Source organism: Fundulus heteroclitus, unplaced genomic scaffold, assembly GCF_011125445.2.
Source record: "Fundulus heteroclitus isolate FHET01 unplaced genomic scaffold, MU-UCD_Fhet_4.1 scaffold_40, whole genome shotgun sequence".
NCBI lineage: Eukaryota > Metazoa > Chordata > Actinopteri > Cyprinodontiformes > Fundulidae > Fundulus > Fundulus heteroclitus.
Window position 1 is genome coordinate 1,873,255 of NW_023396813.1, and position 20,745 is coordinate 1,893,999.

A 20,745-nucleotide genomic window follows, 5' to 3' on the forward strand; every position below is an offset into this window, starting at 1 on the left:
GAGTTCAGCAGCACAACATCCTTGCAGGACCAGCATTGTCCATGAATCTTCTTTCTCCAATCGTTGTGTCTGAAACCACAAGGAATTCTGCCAGCATTTTGCCAATATGGATTTTGTCCAAAATCAAATTGTCTAATACAAGAATTGTCCATCTTCATCCGTAGTGTAGTGTACATAAGTTGAAAAGAAAAAAATTAAAACAAAAATTACAGTAAAACTTTCTCAAAACAAAATCAACCACATTGTTCCCTCTAAAACGAACTATTCTTAAAGTTCTTCACCTTTACCCCAGATCTTGATCCCTAAAAAATGTATCCAAGAAAAATATTTTTACAGATAGTTCAACCTCTTTGTATAAATAATAATAAAAAACTGATTTTTCTTACCCTTGTAGCATCACATTCCCCATTAAACCTCTATGCAGCTTCTGTAAAAATTGCAAATTTTTGTCCAAAATTTGATTAAAAACTGGATTAATCAGGAGTCAAGTACATCACCTTTTTTCTCCGTCCCCTGGACCACTGTGGCACCGCTTGGTACTCACTTGCCTCTGAGAATGCCTAAGAAAAGAGACTAAAATCTCTCTGTTAGCACATTCCAATTATATATGACCAGGTTTCTTTGCAAGAAAAAAGGCAGAAAACAGGATAGAAATGTTAATGTGAGTCAGTGGAGAGGGGAACAGTGGGAAGGGGTACATGAAACATTTCTAAAGCCACCTTTCCACCGCTAGAAATTCTCAATATTACATGGCCTAAGTTTGTTAAAACTTGGCATAATTTAGTCACCTTTGTCAATCCCTGCACGTCCATTTTAGATCATGACTTCTTACCATACGACCTGAATGAGCTGACTTTCCAGAGTCTTCTGTTGGAACAAAGGTGGCTTTACAGCTTTATCTCCCATCATCTAAAAGAAGTAACTCAGAGAAAAACGATTCTGTTAGTGTTTTAGGTGACAAAAGAAAACCTGGTCTTTTTAGTGTCTTGGTTCTTAACGTGATGTGTCTAAGTTCTTGGTTGGTCCAGGGGAGGTAGGAATCTCTCGTTCCTTTTCTTTCAGCGTTTTGTATTAAAACATCTCCTTCTCTTAAATTATCTGCCGAGCAACCTTGAATGTTGTCACTTTTTTGCCAATGGTGATGCAAAAATTAAAGCAAATGAATCATTTAACAAAGAAATAACCAAAATGTATATAAAACAATACAATCCCCAAAATAAAATGTCTCCCAAGGAGCGTAATCTGTCTTGTTCCAATATAATATTGTCTTATAGCATTCTTTTGATTTCTTTCTAGCCTTTTTGATCATGCAAATTTAATTAACGCTTTTCAATATATACAACATCCCAAATCTCTACTGATCTACTTTCTTAAAGTGACTTGGCTTAGTTATTTGTGAGCACTAGCAATGATTTTCTCTTTAACTTTATGAACTTCTTGTGTCTCTCTCCCTTTGAGGGTTTCCCCCCGTGATTCAGATTCAAAAACACCGTCCAAAACAAAAACAAGATTAGAATTACAACTTTAACCCGTTCAAATCTGGAACTGCCATCATTTTTGCTGATATTCTGTTCATGCCCCAGAAACGATACACTGCCCCAGTTTCAAAATCACATTTCAATGTTTACATCATGGTCAGATTTGTTTTATCTTATCTGTTCCTCTGAGGTTCGCCTCAGCTCAGCATAACTAATAACATCAGATGGTTTTGTAACTGATGACGCGTGTAACGTGGCCTTCTGATATTCTGACGCTTTTCAAAATGTTTTATTAGTTGCATTCAAATTCCAAGTAAAAAATAAATAAAATAAAGGAATAGAAAACCCTTAGAAAAGCAATTCATATTTGGTTCCATACAGTTTGTTCAAAGCACAATAAGCAATGAGATCTCAGTAATTTTAAATTACTTTAGCGCTACAAAAACAAGTGATAGGATCTCTGCCTAAATTTGTAAAACAGTAAACTCAACAAGCTTTATGTAAAGCTTATTACCAGTTCCAATTTTCTAACAAAGCTGAAATATTTTTGTTCAAGCCATGTAAATCTCACCGTGTATCAATTTAATTTGGTCCGGATATTTAATGTGAAAAACAAACAAACTGTGTTATTGAAGTCTCTCTTTTCCTTTACCTTTTTGTCAACATAGTCCATGCTTAAAAATGTCATTTGAATTACGGAGCTGCAGTTCTCCCAAAACAAATGAACACTTTTGAAACCAAGATATTTATAATTTGAACTGAATTAATTCACACAGACGGACGTTTAGTTACATACGATACATACATACAGTTACATAGAAATGACGACATTCAGACAAACAAACACACGCAGGCCTTTACTTCTGACAGGGAGGGAGGGCTGGTCAGATCCTAGCGACGGTTATGGCAGCCTCTTCCAAAATGCCCTGGCCAACCACACGGCCAGCACAAGGGCACATCGTAATCTTTGGTTGGTCCCTTTCTATGATTTCTGTACCGCTGTGTATCTCTACTGGGCATTTGACCCCATGGAAGTCTCTGATACATCTGAAATGGGACATCTGGAGGGAGGGACCCCACGACCTGGTCTGAACCAAACACCGGTGTCGGTGCAATAACCATCTGAGCTTTTGCAACATTCTTCTTCTTCCTCCTTTTTTAGCTGTTCAGCTAAGAGTTGTTGTTCTAACTTCTGTGAATCACTGCTAATCTGTTTCATATTCTTTTCACCCCTATCCAGCTGATGTACCAAATCAGCCATCCTTTGATCTAAAGGCATATCGTAACTCGCAACCATTCTGTCCATGTCCTCCTTAACATCCTCGGTTTGGCCCTTTAACATTGCCTGTTTAAAGAGTTCCTGCAGCGTGCCTGATAACGGGCAAGAGCCCGTCTGGTCTTTCCATACTTTCAACATTCTGTCCACATATGCTGAAGCCGTCTCCCCTGCACAACGTGTAGTGTCATTTAAAAGGCCAGAATCCGTACTTACCGGATAAAACGTCCTCAGTGTGCTCCAAAGTTGCCTTGACACCGGGGCCAAAGGAGCAGCTGCTCCTAGTTCATCAGTTCCAGCAGAAACTTCAACCGCATGTACCTCATGTGGTTCCAGGTATGCTGAAAAGCCAGTCCTCACATCACCAATAGCCAATACAAGCCCGCTCAAAATCTTCAAGAATACTTTGATCCAAAGGTGCGCCCCTTCTCTTGGATCAGGGAGCATGTTCCTCAGCTGAACACCGTCAGCACCTGATAGAGGGTTGTAAGCAACTGCAGGCACCTGTCCTGTAGCACTGTGAGTCTGAAACAATGGCAGTTGCACACTTTGTTTTGTTGCAGGTAAAGAAATATCAGTTTCGTTAGAATGCAGATTACATCTGGGGCCCTTTTTCGCCCTGTATTCGCATGTGTCATCGGTTTTCATAACATCTGTGTCATCTGATTCTGCAGTTTTAAGAGCGTGTCTTACCACTTGTTCTATCGCATCCCGTAGCTGGTCTCAATTGTGTTTATCTAACCTACTTTTTCCATGTATCGGTCTTGCGTCACAGCTTATCTGTCCCCCACATAACTCCATACCAGGCACCTGCACCGAAGGGTCTGATGAAGTCGCCACACTCCTGGCCTTGGATAACAGTTCTCTAATATCACCACACAGATTATTTTGCATAACAGCGGCTGCACCAGAAGCAGACATGTCCGGAATGACTGGAGGAGTTGTGTACTTACCTTCTTGTTTGAAAGAAGATGATTCACTAACCCCCTGCAGACTTTCACTCTCTTGTTGTTGTTTGTCGAAGCCTGAGAAGCATATGCTGATATAAAGTTGTTAGTTTTATGAAGCCTGCTATTTTTATTTCCTCTTTTTGGCATTTTTCCCGAGCACACTCGCCAGCACCAGCCATTTTTACTTGGGCTTGTCTAGTCTATTTTTTAACATTTGTAAATAGTGAGTACACATCTGGGCTTCTGGCGGAGGCCCCTCTGCATCACCAAAAACCCTGTCTCCCCTCATTTTTTTGCATCACTCCTCGAATTGTTTCAGATGATGTTCAGCGTCTTTGTGTGGAAAGCTTGTCACTATGCACCCTTTTCCTGTCTCCAGCAGTGTTCTTAAAGAACACCCCTGGAGCTCATTTACTACTGGATGTTCAGCCATTCCAGCACTCACACGTTTTGGTCAACCTGCAGGGACAGCGTCCTGACTCCGGTCCGATAAGAACTTATTTTTTATCTCTCAGACACCAAGACTTATTATGTTCCTATATGCCTTATTATAGTGTTTTTACACGGCAGTTTTAATGAGCCAGTGTGCTCTGGATGAGCAGGTTATATGTCACCTGAACAGGTGCACCCTTACCCTTCAATTTCACTGGGTCAATGTCAGTAACGTGTCTCACACACACACACACACCACACACACACACACACACACACACACACACACACACACACACAGTCACCCTTTCTGGCCAAACTTCATTTGGATTAGCTGCTTTTAAAGTTCTTTAAGAGAACTTTTGGAACCATCGAAACCAAAAATCCAACTCTTATGCGCTCTGTAGGTACCCTTTTACTTACCTTTTTCAAATATATTTGGATTAGCTGCTTTTAAAGTTCTTTAAGAGAACTTTTTGGAACCATCGAAACCAAAAATCCAACTCTTACGCGTTCTATAGGTTAATTTTTTTTAAATATAATTGGATTAGCTGCTTTTAAAGTTCTTTAAGAGAACTTTTGGAACTATCGAAACCATAAATCCAACTCTTACGCGCCTTATAGGTACCTATTTTTAAATATCATTGGATTAGCTGCTTTTAAAGTTCTTTAAGAGAACTTTTGGAACTATCGAAACCAAAAATCCAACGGCTCTTTGATCTTTTAGAAGCCACGCGTAATGGCGTGCCTGTCAGAATGGCTGCTTTTATGCTAAACACAGAGGAAGACGTGTTTTCCTCTGTGCTTAACAAGGGGACCCTCTAAACCCAAATTCTCAAGGTTCACAGTATTTTCAGAGACCTGGCCAGGGTCTCCCGGACTTTCACCGCTGTGAGCGCACGCAAATCCCAAGTTCTTATCGACACGTTTGCAAACAATTATCCTCAACCTTTTCTCTGCCTTTAGGAGTGCAAAAAGTTGGCCCTTCCAGGAAGAAAAAGACACTAGGAGATAAATGGAATCTCCTTACCTTTTTGTGTGTTTTTCCAATGGAATGACGCCCTGGCCGGAAAACGGAAGGTGGTACGCCGCCTTTTGGGTCCGGGCGGAGACACCAATTTGTTACTGTTTTCACCGTGCCCCGTCTACGGTGAAACACCCTCGGTGGACCCAGCTCTTTTTACCCAGTCAGGCGTCCCCCACTTACTTATTACCTTGAATGTAGGACGCATAAAACAGACAAGTATACTTTTAGTTATATTTTATCTACGTAAAGACAGGGAAACAGTTACAGTCACACCAGCGCTGATGGGCTCTTGATCGGCAAGAAGCCCCGATTGCTCATTACAGAAACATTATAAAGGAGTTTAGGTTAACACCCATATAAGGCAGTACATATCCAAACTGTGACATCAGCAGAGAAACTGTGTCACCTCCGGGATGGTATCTGATAGATATGTGCCAATCTTTTGGGTCAGTGCAATCTAAGTGTGCCATGCAGCTCCGGGATAAACAGCTTGTTCCACTTGACCTCGTTGATATCCTAACAGCCCCTCCCATAAGTGGTAAGCCCATCGGAAGGGGGACCCATGTCGCCTCTTCGGGCTGAGCCCGGCCGGGCTCCATGGGTAAAAGCCCAGCCACCAGACGCTCGCCACCGTGCCCCACCTCCAGGCCTGGCTCCAGAGTGGGGCCCCCGTGACCCGCGTCCGGGCGAGGGAACATGAGATCCATTAATCTTACTCATCAATGTGTTCTGTGATTTTATTAATTCATTAATCTTGGTGTGATATATGAACATGGATGAAAGACCATTACTTTAAACTTCTCTAAAAATTTAACTCCTTGTCTTCTCAGCCAAACCATCCATTCACAAAAAGTATCTGCATCAAAACTGAATCCTGATATATTGTTTCATCAAAGGTAGCTAAAATTTTGGGTGCCATGATCAATAAATAGCTGACCTTTAAAGATCATGCTGCCTACATTACTCAATACTCCTTATATCGTTATTTATAAGTCTGTAAGCTGCTTTAGAAAGAAATGTCTCCAAAATACATAAACTTGTTAATGTGAAATACTATAATTTAGAATCGAAATAAACGTTCGCCAAGTTTGTGGTTACAAACTAAGAATTTGATTTGAAGGAGCTATAAGTACGATATTTACTGTAAAATCAACCTAAATCATTCTCATTTGTTACCTGGGATGGAAGTAAAATTCCCTATAAACAATCGGTCCTCTCATCAACAATGTCTTAGTCGCGTTTTTCTCATTTTAAACCTAGACATATGGTGCGGAACTACTTCGGTTCAGAGTGTAGCCTGTGTTTACTTCCTGGTTCCTGAGCCAGTCTTAAGAGATTTCCCAGGGTTCCCAAAACAGAGCGCAGCATTTGGTATTTTATCTTGGCAAAAGAGCAGCAGCCTGTTTACATGGAAACCAGTAAGAGAAGCAGATCAGAAATATGACAGAATAAAATGTCATATACCTGTCCCGTGTAAGTAAAAATAGACCCCTTGCAACCACGTGACTCCGTTACCCAGAATCCCTTGCGTGGCGGCCATATTGGTTGGCACGCCATTTGACAAAATGACGAGTTCTCCGCGTATTTTTCTTCTTTAGATAACGTATCACAAGATCGTTTTAAGAGTAAGTTGATGGTTGATGGTATCAGATTGCCAGATCCACACAGCAAAAGCCTGAAGGGACGGAGCCAGTCTGTGAGATGCTGGCCAAGTGTTTCTACCGCGACATACAGCTGCTTTATAAACACGGCAGGCCAGTACGGACAAGAGAGCACGAAAGCCCCTGAAACCACTGGACAGCTGCAATTATTTTATATCAGGAAAAAGGCTCCAGCAACGCCCGCGACGCCATGAGGGATTAAGCGGGTCAGAAAATGGATGGATGTTCAGACATGTTTGTGTAACAGCACAAAGCAGAGAGGAAGACCCGCCCGGTAGGTTAAAAAAACATCACTCACTACGGATTATTTTGGTGTTTTTGTCTTGTTAAAATGGGTGGGGGTGTCGGCGACATTGCAGCGTAAACACAGACATACTAGCTCCCGTGAACGGGCGGAGGGGAGGTGGTGATCGTTACACGGGCCGGAGAGCCGCCGCTGTCTGAAGCAGCAGGAAGCGGGTGCAGCAACAGCGGCTCTCCGGCCCGTGTAGCGGGCCGGAGAGCCGCCGCTGTCTGCTGCTTCAGACAGCAGCGGCTCTCCGGCCCGTGTTACGATCGTAACACGGGCCGGAGAGCCGCTGTTGCTGCACCCGCTTCCTGCTGCTTTAGACAGCGGCGGCTCTCCGGCCCGTGTAACGATCGCTATAGCAGCCGCCGTAGCCGCCTCAGACAGCGGCGCTACACGGGCCGGAGAAGCGGCCCGTGTAGCGCCGCTGTCTGGAGCAGAAGCCTGCTCCAGACAGCGGCGCTACACGGGCCGCTGTCTGGAGCAGAAGCCTGCTCCAGACAGCGGCGGCTACGGCAGCAACAGCGGCTTCTCCTGGCCGTGTAGGGATCGCTACCTCCCCTCCGCCGCTATTTAGGTAGAACAATGAATAGAGCAGAATTAAGTTGTATTTACCGGAGATGAAGTGTAGACTGCAAATTCTCTCGTAGTATGATGCGCCCCCCCCCCCCTCCCAGTCCATTGGGAGTGTCTGCCTGCGCTCTTTTCATTGAAAATATCCATTTCTTTCTTCGTCCTTTCTCCTTCGGTAAACGACAGAAACGTACATCCAACGATTTGGAATGCCTCTCTGTGCAACCGGGAGCACAACAAGTCGTAGGCATTGCTTAGATTCCAAAAATAAACTAACTAAAAGCACGCTCTAAATCACCCGTTTTGTCATGTAGTAGACGGGCTGTCAGGCTAGCCTGCCCACCAAGATGGAGGCGCGCACCCCCGATCACGTGACTGTGACGTCAGATGCAAGGGGTCTATTCACTACAGCAACCCACAGCTTTAACAGGCATATTAGATTGTTGTGATTGGCAAGCTGTTTGAGCCACAAGGTGTTGGTATTGCTTAAAGCTCCTTTAAAACTCCAGTGCTTGCATTGTATCAAATGAGGTTGGTAAGTAAGCAAAACAGTAACTACAATCTATTATAGAAAATACATTATTCAGGAAAGAAATGAGGGGCTGCATGTACAGGAGAAGTTTTGTTTTCTCCACAGCATTTTTAGCTGGTTACCCTGACAGTAAAGTGTTTGTAAGAGTAACCACCTGGGGATAGAAATTGGTTTAATTGGAAGAATTGTGTATCACAATAAGTATTTTTATTCTTTTGTGTTCAGGGTGGTGTTTTGATACTGACAGGACCAGCGGGCTCAGGAAAAACTGCAACAGTCAAAGTTCTGTCTTTGGAGCTGGGCATCAGAGTTCAGGAATGGACTAACCCATCAAGTGCAGAACCATACCCAAGCAGTCTGCCTGGTAAGGAATAAGTAAACAATTTAGACACTAAATATTATTGAGAAAATCCATATATGATTGTCTAGAAGTTGAGCCAAAAGCTGGGGACACACCGCATCACTTTAACAGTTGCCACAGATTTTCAAAATAGCAGGAGTTCATACTAACAGAGGTTTCTGTTTTTCAACTAAACGACTGGGGATCCCACACTTAACTGCACCTGCTGCTGGATCACAAACTACAAGATTTCATAGGCCAACTAAAGCCAGCATCAAACCCACGAGGTTGACAGTTTCAAGGAACAAACATAGAAGTAGGAGGCATTAATGGAAGATGGTCTCAGGATTGTAACTAGTTATATTTCCATGTCACTCCCCCATAAAAGGAATGCAGTTTAAAACAATGCAAGTGAATAGAATTTGGGTAATGCTAATTATTAGGCCCGAGCAGCAAAGCACTGCGAAGGCCTATTGTATCTGTAGTGTTAATTATTATTAGGCGCGAGCAGCGAAGCGCTGCGAAGGCCTATTGTATCTGTAGTGTTAATTAGGCCCGAGCAGCGAAGCGCTGCAAAGGCCTATTGTATCTGTCGTGTTAATTAGGCCCGAGCAGCGAAGCGCTGCGAAGGCCTATTGTATCTGTGTTGTTTCTTATTAAATGCATGGCGGAGGCCTTATGTTATGCACCCAATAAGGATTTCTTTATTATTATTGTTTATTAATATTCTGTCACCGTTAATACAGCCCGAACCGTAGGCTGTACCCCCACAAACTATATATCAAAACGTGCGTCTCGACGCCGCGATCAGGGCTTTTTGTACTTGACGCCGTTTCGACTTACAGTTGGAACAGAATTCGCAAAAAACACTTCTTAACACAATTGACCTCTGGTCCAGTGGGTTAGGTGTCGGGCTGCGAAGCAGAAGATCGAAAGTTCGAATCCAAGCTGTGCCAATTTTAGAGAATTACATTTTCACCCAATATTTCATTTCCCTTTGGCTTTAAAAAATGATTTTTTAATTTAAATCAATACAGTTCACCTCATGCCTTTAACTTTTTTATTCACATATTTTATTTTTTCATGCTACATTGAAGTATTTAATCATGTTTTAATAACACCAATTTGCCATGCTGCTTCGATGCAGACCTTATCCTGTTGGCTGTTGGCTCATTAGCAGGCTCATTTGTTGTGGTCTCGTCATTCACACAGAACAATAAACCGTGCCATCTGACATGAGTTTTACAAACGGCAAAGCTTTGTCTTAAGCAGAAACGGGCCTCTACTCCGCGCTGCGTTCTCAGACCAGTGTGATGCGTTCGTGAGCGTCAGAAAGCTATGGTGCATTCAGGAGCATGGGACATTTCTAATTTACAATAATAATTTTTTTTTTTTTTCAAGTAACAATTAAATAACTTGAACAACTGGTATAAATGAATGATGATAAAGGAATTTATTTAACATGTTTTGGGACAGTTTGTATTCAGACGTTTTAAGAAAACAAAGTATGTTATGTATTGTTTATTAATTTATTTTATATTAATACTTAATCTCCTCCTTTTCCTGTCAAATCCTGCCTCAAGCATTTCGCTGGCTCTCCTTATTATTGTAAACTTTGTAATGTAACGAGAGTTCAGGGACATCCTACAATCAGGCTTAGGCTACTGGAGGACATCAGGGCCAGTTTTTCTCACTCTACTGATTTCTACTGTTCTCCAGTTTTGCATTGCATTGCATTGAAATGAAAGTCACATTTCCTGCCACAGTTGTTTGCTGCTTCTCCACCGAAGCCAGGCCTGCAAGCTCTCCACCATCAGCCATCACTTATCAGTTATCCTCCTTCACTGCCTCGAATTTTAGTCATACTCAAAAACTTCTAGTTGAAAGAATAATTAATTTCATTATTATTTTCTGTTTAAATATCCAGTCATATTCACTGAATTAGAACATCTTTTTAGAATGTTTTTTAGTCTGAAAATTACAAGTACCTTTTGAAATTAACCTTAATGCAGGTACCAAACTTGTCCTTAAACCACAATAATTGTATTTATTTTACTACTATAATGTACTATTTTAATCTTAAATCTTATTTTTATTAGTTGGGATGGCTGCTAGCACAACACTGCATTATGTCCTCGTGACAGAAATCATCGCTAGAAAAATGCATTATCATCATTCAACAATGATTACTGAAAAAGACGTACTTCGTTCCTGCAGTTCCTATACTGTCCACGAGTGGCGCTGTGTGAGCAGACAACAAGCAGTACTCTTTGAGTTCCGGGTCAGAGGTGAACTCCTCCATCTTGTGGCTGCTATTGCTTGCTGTGCTGTGCTGCCGTTTTTCCTAAATTACTGAAGGATATTGTTGAATCAAGTCCAATTAACCCAGACGAAGGGTTCCATTGGGTGTTTTCCTTGCAACTACGTGAAGGTGAGTCGTTTATTTAATGTCGGTTTTATATTATGGTAGAAATGCGGTGGCTAGTCTACACGCCACTGAGCTATATGCTACACGTATTTTTTTAATTTTTTTTTATTTTATTTTTTTATTAAGCAATTAACATTGACATGAAAAAAGACTCTCATAGAGGATGGCAAAATGTACATAAACAAACGAAGATTAATTACAATACAAAAGTGCAAATACAAAACAACGGGATTTATGTCAAGACAACTATCGAAATCAAAAATAGGAGACATTGAAATATAAACAACAAAAACGGTAGGTGCAATTAGAATAGCAGAAGTTGGGAGAGGTCAAAACTCAATTTTTTTGCATGTCTGTCTTTTTTATCTTCTTAAGAGATGAAAAAAAGGTTTTAAAGTCATTGATAAACCAATGAAAGGAGGGTTGAGCATTTCTCCATTTAGCACAATGGATATGATATTTACCCAACAGCAGGATGATGTTAATAGTGTCAGAAACAGGCAAAGGAAGATTGTCCATATAAAAAAAGACATCATATAATGTAAATGGGGGCACATCATTAATTTTCAAAGAAAGCCAATCTCTCATCTCATTCCAGAACTGTTGTGTAGTAGGACATTGGTAAAACAGATGTTCAAGAGTTTCACTGTTATTATTACAAAAGGAACATTGATCCACCTCAAAACCAAATCTTTTTTTTTAAAAGTTCTGCCACAGGAGAAATTTTGTTTATGATTTTAAAATGAGTTTCTTTAACTTTAGGTAAAATGGGCCATTTAACAAATTTTGAGAAGGCTCTATCAAGCGTTTCTGGACTAACAGCAATTTCTCCCTTCCGAATAAATCTAACATAATCATGAAATTTTCTGGCTTTGAAAAAACTACTAATTAATTATTGCATTTTTTATCAAGCAGATTGCATTGTGCAATCAACAATGTGGGCAATAATGGTGGAGAATTATTATATAACCTAAAATTTTTGATCAAATGAATTAAAGGCAGTGGAATCGATTTACACAGTTTGTTATATTCTCTTAGAGAACAATTAAGATCATATTATTTTTTAAGTCGGAATAATTTAGAAAATCGCTGTTATCATCCATTAAATCAGTAACATAAATAATGTCTTTGTTGAACCATTCCTTTTTGAATATAGATTTACGATTAAGTGTTATTACTCTATTGTTCCATAGGGTTGAATTATGGGGAGTAAAGCTGTGGGTGAATATCATTTTCCAATAATGCAAAATCTGCTTGTGAAAGTTGGACAGTTTGATTGGAATCCGGTTTACCTCAAAATCACATTTTAGAATAAGGTCTAAACCTCCTAATTTGCTAAACAAAGATCTTGGAATGTGAAACCACATAGAATTCGGATGCAACATATACGATTTTATCCAGTAAATTCTGAAGGTGCCAATCATTGATTCAATATCTGGAGCTTTAATACCACCTTTATCATAGTCTTTCACCAACTGAGACTTTTTGATGTAATGCGTTTTATTCCTCCATAAAAATTGAAAGATTACTGTGTTTGCTTTATTTATGTTTTTAGAGGATATATACAAGGAGTGGCAGGGATAAATCAGTTTGGAAATACCTTCAGTTTTGGATAGAATAGTTCTGCCAAAAATAGTAAGATCTCTGATTAACCAGTGACTAAGGGATTTTTTCATATCCAAAATACGATTAAAAATATTTGTATCTTCTCTTCTAATTAAGTTTTTTGATATTGTCAGCCCCAGGTATTTTACTTCAGTTACAACTTTAATTGAGGCAATGGAGGGGTCAGAACATGTATGAATTGGGAGTAGTTTGCATTTTTTAATATTAAGGGTTAAACCAGACGCTTCAGAGAAGATAGAGATATTATTGAGGGTTTTATCTATCATTGATTTATCTTTTAAAAGGATGCAAGTATCATCCGCAAATTGACTTATTCTAAATTCTCTATCGAAAATTGTGATACCTTGTATATCATTGGAGTTTTTAATTAATAAAGCCAGCAATTGTGTCGCTAATATGAAAAGCTTCGGGGAAATGGGACAACCCTGTCTGATTCCGCATGATATCTCAAAACCAGGAGTTATTCCTGGGTTTAGAGAGACCATGCTACTGATGTCGGTGTAGAGCATTTTGACTAAGTCACAAAATTTGCTTCCAAAGCCCAGAAACCGTAAAGTTTCAAGCAAAAAGGGGTGTTCAAGTGTGTCAAAGGCTTTGAAAAAGTCTAAGAGTAATATGTAGCTGTCTGTAGGAATAAAGTCTCTGTAATCTAACAGGTCAATAATTAATCTAGTATGGTTATGCATAACTCTACCTTTCACAAAGGCTGACTAACACTCATCCACTAGATTTGATAATCCCTTATCCAGTCTATCAGAGTAGATGTGAGCTAGCAGTTTATAGTCATTACATAGTAGTGTTATAGGCCTCCAATTGTCTAATAATAATTTATCTTCATTGGGCTTTGGAATTAGGGTAATAATACCTCTTTTCATTGTAGGGGACAAATGGCCAGATGAAATACATTCCAAAAGGGCATTATAGAGCAGTAGTCTGATATCATTCCAAAAATGGATATAGAACTCTACTGTTAGACCATCTAATCCAGGGATTTTCCTTTTGACATTTTTGCAATTGCTAAATCTAACTCTTCAATTTTGAGGTTGTCATCCATAAGTTGCTTAAAATTCCCATCAATTATTTTCCTATATTTCCCAATTTTCTCAAAAAATATTTGACAATGCTCTACTGAAAATTTGGTTGTATACAGTTTTTTATAAAAGTTTCTTATTTCCTCCTTTACTTCGTCCTGGTTATCAATACTTTTATTATCAATAATTAACTTATTAATTTTCTTTTTCGTTTGTCTTTGTTTTTCTAAACTAAAGAAGTAGGAAGTGTTTTTTTCCCCTTCTTCAAGCCAGCGAGCTTTAGAGCGTATAAATGCTCCTTTTGCTTTCTCTAAATATAGATTGTCCAATTGGGTTTGAAGACTACTTAATTCAACTTGTTCATCTAAAGATAAGTCTGTTTTACATAATCTGTTTATATTCTTTATAATGTCCTGTTGTTTTTGCTTTTTTATTTTAGAGATATATTTGCTCCTAAGAATGGCAATATCTTTAATTTTGAATTTAAACCACTCCCATTTATTTAAATGAGACATTTCTAATTGATTAATTCCATGTAGTAAGTTTTTAGTTTCATTACAGAACTCCTCATTGTCTAAGAGGCTATTATTGAACTTCCATAAAGAAGGGGGAATCACCTTCATCCTGTCAAGTTGAAAGAAAATTGAAATGCCACAGTGATCTGTTAAAGGTGATGCCAAAATTTCACATTTATGGACTGCATTTATCAGGTTGGTAGAAATTAACCAAAAGTCTAATCTTGAGCATTGGCCATTATTGGCTGAACTAAACCATGTGTATTGTTTGGTATTGGGGTGTTTCATTCTCCAATAGTCAATCAGATCTGTTTTCATGGTGAATTCACTTATGATTTCATCATAAAAATGACTGACATCTTGGGGGAAAGCGATCCATCCAGAGGTCAGGAACCAAATTAAAATCACCCCCTGAAACAACTTTATCAGTAGTATAGATAATTTTCCATTCTTCTCTCATCTTGCTCAAGGAAGCATAAAGTTGTTTGTTTTGTAACCTTCTGTTGTATCCATATACACATATCAAAATATAATTTACATCACTATATTCAATCACCATCATTATCCAGTGACCATTGATGTCACTTATGTGGTTAATCACATTTCCAGAAAACCTGTTGAACATAATCATCACTCCAGCTGAGTGTGAAGTGCCATGGCTGAAAAAAATGCTGTCTCCCCATTGTTGTTTCCAGAATTTTGTGTCTGCCTCCACTGAGTGAGTTTCTTGCAGGAAAATAATATTACTCGTTTGCTCCTTACAAAAAAGAAAAGTTGCCTTACGTTTCACATTGTTTTTCAGTCCCCTTGTATTTAAAGAAAAAAAAGATAACATTTACAAAGTACCAAAAGTGCGCTGAAAAGGATTTGCGCAGGAATGAGTAGCTTATATCCCAAACAGAACTTAGTAATAACATTTGCAACAACCCTTCGGGTAATCAAACATTTAACTAACAAGGTAAATTCATAGGACCTGTTATAGACCAATATAACTAAAGAATGTTGGTCAGTTAGGGTCCACACGATGATTGTCGATCAGAGCATAGCCCTCCTTCAGGAACGCTCTTTTCCCCTTCTTCCTGGCATCCTGGACCAGAGGCCACAGCTTGGAACGCGCATCCCGATCTTCTTTGGAAAAGTCCTCTTTGAAGCGGATATGCATCTCGCTACACACCCGCGCGTCCTTCGACTTTTTCCACACTTCATCTCTGACGGCTCTCATCCCGAACTGGATGATAATCACCCTCGGCGTGTTGTTGGAAGTAGCCGCGGAGCCACGTTTACCCAGGCGGTGAACCGTGTCCACAGTGTCTCGCAGCCGGTCCACGGAGAGGGGAACAACTCTGGTAAGTATTCCGATGACGACTTCTCTTGTGTTTTCTCCCTCTTTTTCTGGTAATCCTGTCAGCCTCAAATTCCACCTTCTTTTGTACCGAGCCTGGTCCTCGGTTGCTCTTTTTAGCGTGTTGTTTTCTTTTTGAAGCTCGTCGATCTTTTCCTGGAGCTGAAGAATTTCTTGTTTGTTTTCTTTTGTAGCCATGGTGTTAGCTTCAATGCGTTTATCAAAACTCTTTAACAGTTCAGTCTGTTCATCCATTTTCTCGGTCAACGCCTGAACAGCCTGGAGAATAGCGGCACCGATATTTCCATCACCTTGGTCTTTCCCCTTAATTTTTTTAGGTTTAGGGCTCTTTGTTGGCGTGTGGTCCAGCTTAATCTTACTTTTTTTGGAAGAGGCTTCGTCAACATCAATGTCTTCAATGTCGCTCTCATCACAAGCCTCGCGGAGAGCAGTGAAGTTGTAGTTATGGTCTGTCATGTTGGCAACTCAGACCGAAAGACTCAAATAAAAAGTGCTGAAAAAGCAATAATTAGCTACAAGGTTGCAAAGGAAGTGTAAGGTTGAATTCTAATGGAGGTTATGGAAAGTTGCAAAGGAATTTGCTATCTTGGGATAAAACAATACGTTTTAATCAGAGCCTGCAAAAAAGCTGCTTCTCACACCGCCATCTTGGGTCCTCTCTTATATGCTACACGTATTGGCATCTTAAAAATGGTCTTATAAGCTTAAAAGATCATTCTACTATTGTTGATTTTGTGGCCGAATACAAGATATGTTCTCAAAGCGTTAAATAAGCCGTTTGATTTTTCAACATTTTGTCTTTTAAGGATAATTTTATGTTACTTTTCATTAAATTTGTCAATGGCCTATGGAAGTCTGGAGGGATGGCAGTAAAAGCCTAACAGCAGCGCGATCTCTCCTCCGCTGCAGCGCCGGTAAAGAGCTGCGTGAAGCTGACACCCCACCCACAGAAAAAACTCAGTTAAATAGACGGAATGGTTAGTGCTTCGTTTGTGCAGGTTTGTGACGTTAAAATTAGCGTTTGTGCTATTTTAGTTTTGAAGATATTAAAGAATATTTCTTAAGGTCATCCAGAGTTCACCATCTCCCCATTTTGCTTTGAATCCGATCAAACTAGGGCTACTTCTTTTAGTGCATAAAGTGTTACGGTAAATCATATGTTATTGCCAACACTGGAAAAAACGTAAGTCTTTTTAATATATTTCTACTGATAAATCAGTAACATTACTATGAAGTTGTGTCATCTACCGAGCCCCCCCCCCCCCCCCCCCCCTACAGCATTCTTATAAAATAATTTATATATTCCTGCTTATTGGCAAAGATCTCTGGGGAAACATGTTTTTGTTTGTTTTTTTAGTTTCCTGACTGAAGGGAGTGGCTGGAACAGTCTCTGTGCAGGATGGCTGGCGTCCTTAATGATGTTCCTCAATTGTGTAAGAAGATGTGGTCAGATCTACCGTTTGGTCTCAACACAGTTTTTAATTTTATATTTTTCTTTTATCATGCAAGTTGTTTTAGCCGCTATTGTAAAATGTGTGTTATATTGTTTTGTACTTTATTCCTGAATAAATATTATGATTTATTTTGTCTCATTTAAAGAACTTTACTTTAGATTGCAATGTCAAGTGAGCCACCAAAAAAGGCATTTCATTTATTAGAATATTCAACTGTTTTCATAAAGTCTATTTTTCCTAATCAGAAGGGTTTATTCTTCTTCGAGAGTATAATGTTTATAACATTTTCAAACAGTAACTTGGTTATAGTTGATCTTAGTAGTCATAGTTCATTACTCCTCTGAATTAATTAGAATAGCAAACCTTTATTGCTCTACAATAGGGAGATTTGGGGGTGTCTGCACCTAACAAAAGGGCAATTAAAGTATACAGGCTTATATAACGCAGAAAACATACCCAAACTAAAATCAATAACAGAAAAACTGCAAAAAATAAATCACACTGGTCAGCCTATAAAGTATAAGAACACTGTAAGGAACGATCTCCTAAAACGTTCCTTTGTCCACCTAAGCTAAACCTTTAATGAGGCTGAAGGACCATTCCACTTTTTATTGGCTTTATGCATGAAGTGGGAAATATTGTTCAACTATGAATATATTGACTGTGTTATCAGCTGAAAGTATAAAGCATATAGAATGAATTAGAAATGCCTAAAAATATAGACCAATTTGGTTTGTTGTGTATTGAGCTCAGCACAAAATATTAAAAACTTAACGCTCCCCAAAAACTATTGGGCTGCAAATCTTAATGAAAACTTTATTTTATTTTATTCCAAGGTTGTTGTTGCACAAACAAAGCACTGAAAAAGTAGCCCACTGTGGTTTGCTTTGGATCCAGCTCAGCACCAGCAAAGAAAGAAAAACGTAGCACTTTATTTTGAAGCGGCGGTCTGGGATGACGTCATCGGCTGAAATTAAAATTCATAATATCTCCGAAACCAAAGTAGCACAAACGTTAATTCTAACGGCACAAACATGCACAAAGCACTAAAGAAGTTGACCACTTTGGTTTGCTTTGGCTCCAGCTCAGCACCAGCAAAGGAATAACAATGTAGCGCTTTATTTTACAGCGGCGGCCTGTGGTGACGTCACCGGCCGAAATTAAAACTTATATTATCTGCGAAACCAAAGCAGCATAAACGCTAATTTTAACGGCACAAACGAAGCACTAAAGAAGTTGACCAGCTTGGTTGGATTCAAAGCAAAATGGGGGGATGGTGAACTCTAGATGAACAACGACCTATGGAAGTCTGGAGGGATGGGAGTTCAAGTCTAACATCTTAGTGTGTGTTTTTAAGTCCCAAAAACTGTGAATAAATGTTTTTCAACATCTTACAATCACTGTGACCAGTTCCTATGCATAATGCACTTAAATAAATGTTTAACTGAGTAAAAGTACTGTTGAAATTGCAAATACTTTTCTTAAACTCTGAGGTTATTCAGAATGTTGTGTAAAAGAGGAAATCTTTTTATTATAAAAATCAACAACAAGTCCACGCAGTGACGCACCCATCTAGCACAAGTATGGGGCCAAGGGAATGCCATGATATGGCAGCCCAAACCATCACTGCTTCGCTCTGGGCATGCAAACGTCTGAGTGGTACGCTTCTTTGGGGCTTCTCCACACCGTAACTCTCGCGGATGTGGGGAAAACAGTAAAGGTGGACTCATCAGAGAACAATACATGTTTCAAATTTGCGCTCCTTGCACCACTGAAACCGACGTTTGACATTGGCACGAGTGACCAAAGGTTTGGCTATAGCAGCCCGGCCGTGTATATTGACCCTGTGGAGCTCCCGACGGACAGTTTTGGTGGAAACAGGAGAGTTGAGGTGCACATTTAATTCTGCTGTGACTTGGGGAGCCGTGGTTTTATGTTTTTTGGATACAATCCGGGTTAGCACCCGAACATCTCTTTCAGACAGCTTCCTCGTGTGTCCACAGTTGATCCTGTTGGATGTGGTTCGTCCTTCTTGGTGGTGTGCTGACATTACCCTGGACCCCGTGGCTCTTGATACATCACAAAGACTTGCTGTCTTGGTCACAAATGCAAGGCAAGGGAAATTTATTTATATAGCACAATTCAGTACAGAGACAATGCAAAGTGCTTTACATGATTAAAATATAGCAAAATAAACGCAAGTAGGAATAAAATGTAGATAGAAAATAGAATAAAAGCAAGTAGAGATAGAATGTAGAAACAAAGAAGAACATTAAAAACAGTAAAACAGTTTAACTAGAACAGTCAAAGGCAATTTTAAACAAATGTGTTTGTAATCTTGATTTAAAAGAACTCAGGCTTTCTGCACTTTTACAGTTTTCTGGAAGTTTGTTCCAGATAAACGGAGCATAAATGCTGCTTCTCCTTGTTTAGTTCTGGTTCTAGGTATGCAGAGCAGGCTGGAGCCAGAAGACCTTAGTGGTCTGGAAAGTTGATACACTGATAACAAGTCCGTAATGTATTTAGGTGCTAAGCCATTTAGGGATTTATAAACTAACAGAAGTATTTTAAAGTCTATTCTCTGAGATACAGGAAGCCAGTGTAAGGACCTTAGAACTGGGGTGATGGTCTCTACTTTCTTAGTCTTAGTGAGGACGCGGGCAGCAACGTTCTGGATCAGCTGCAGCGATCTGATCCACTTTTTAGGCAGACCTGTGAAAACACCGTTGCAGTAATCTATTCTACTAAATATAAACGCATGGAATAGTTTTTCCAGATCCTTTTGAGACATTAGTCCTTTAATCCTGGAAATGTTCTTCAGGTAATAGAAAGCCGACCTTGTAACTGTCTGTAAATGCTTTTGGAAGTTCAGGTCTGAGTCCATCACTACACCAAGGTTTCAGGCCTGATTAGTGGTTTCTAGCTGAAGCGACTGAAGCTGTGTGCTAACTTTTGATCTCTCCTCTATTGGTCCAAATATTATTACTTCAGTTTTGTTTTTATTCAATTGAAGAAAGTTTTGACACATCCAGCAAGATGTGCACCAACAATTTGTCCTCCTTTGAACTCAACCATATCACCCATAATGTTGTGTGCATTGTAATATTTTGAGCAAAACTGTGCTCTTACCCTGATAATTGGACCTTCAGACTCTGCTCTTATTGGTTCAATGTGCAATTAATGAAGAATAGCCACCAGGCTGGTCCAATTTAGCCATGAAACCTCCCACACTAAAATGAGAGGTGTTTCAGTTTCATTGTCAAACTCCTGTATATAGTGTATTTCACTTACTGAATTGAGTTACTGAAATAATTGTCTATACTTTTATTTATTAAGATTTAATTCTAGTGTTTATGTAAGGCAGAGGTTACAAATGTAAACGTTACGACCTTTTGTTTGGACCGTTTTTGCCTTTTCTTCTTTCTATTAAAAACGGCTCTAAGAGAAGAGGTGGAAACAACGCCCCCAAAATGACGCTTGTGGCCAAAAAGTGTATTATGTCAGTAGTGGTTTAGGACTACCGTAGCAAATGAATGGCAAACTTTGACTGTCGGCTGTCGCCAATTAGGTCATTAGCTGCGTCTCAGATCGAAATACGCAGTTTGCAGCTCTGCAGACGCAAAGTTTTCCTGGTCGGCAGGTTTTGATGGAAACAAATCCTTTTCACTCAGAAGGTTTGATTTAAAATCCCCAAGCAATGAGAGACTACGGCCAAGGAACTCGGAAGCTTTGCCTTTGACGGTCATGCCCACCACCAGGCGGGCGCCTTTTTC

The 20,745-nt window shown here is 39.7% G+C and overlaps 1 protein-coding gene across 7 annotated transcripts in view; it reads left to right on the plus strand.

Moving 5' to 3' along the window:
* rad17 (RAD17 checkpoint clamp loader component) overlaps positions 1 to 20,745 on the plus strand; it is a 246,379-nt gene that overhangs the window by 73,338 nt on the left and 152,296 nt on the right. For all 7 annotated transcript variants that reach the window (XR_004929135.1, XM_036130940.1, XM_036130942.1 and 4 more), the window contains one exon: positions 8,441 to 8,579. Coding sequence is in view for 6 of the 7 variants with exons in the window: in XM_036130940.1 (XP_035986833.1) it covers positions 8,441 to 8,579 (139 nt within the window). In the remaining variant the exon portion in view is untranslated. The remainder of the gene's footprint in view (positions 1 to 8,440; positions 8,580 to 20,745) is intronic.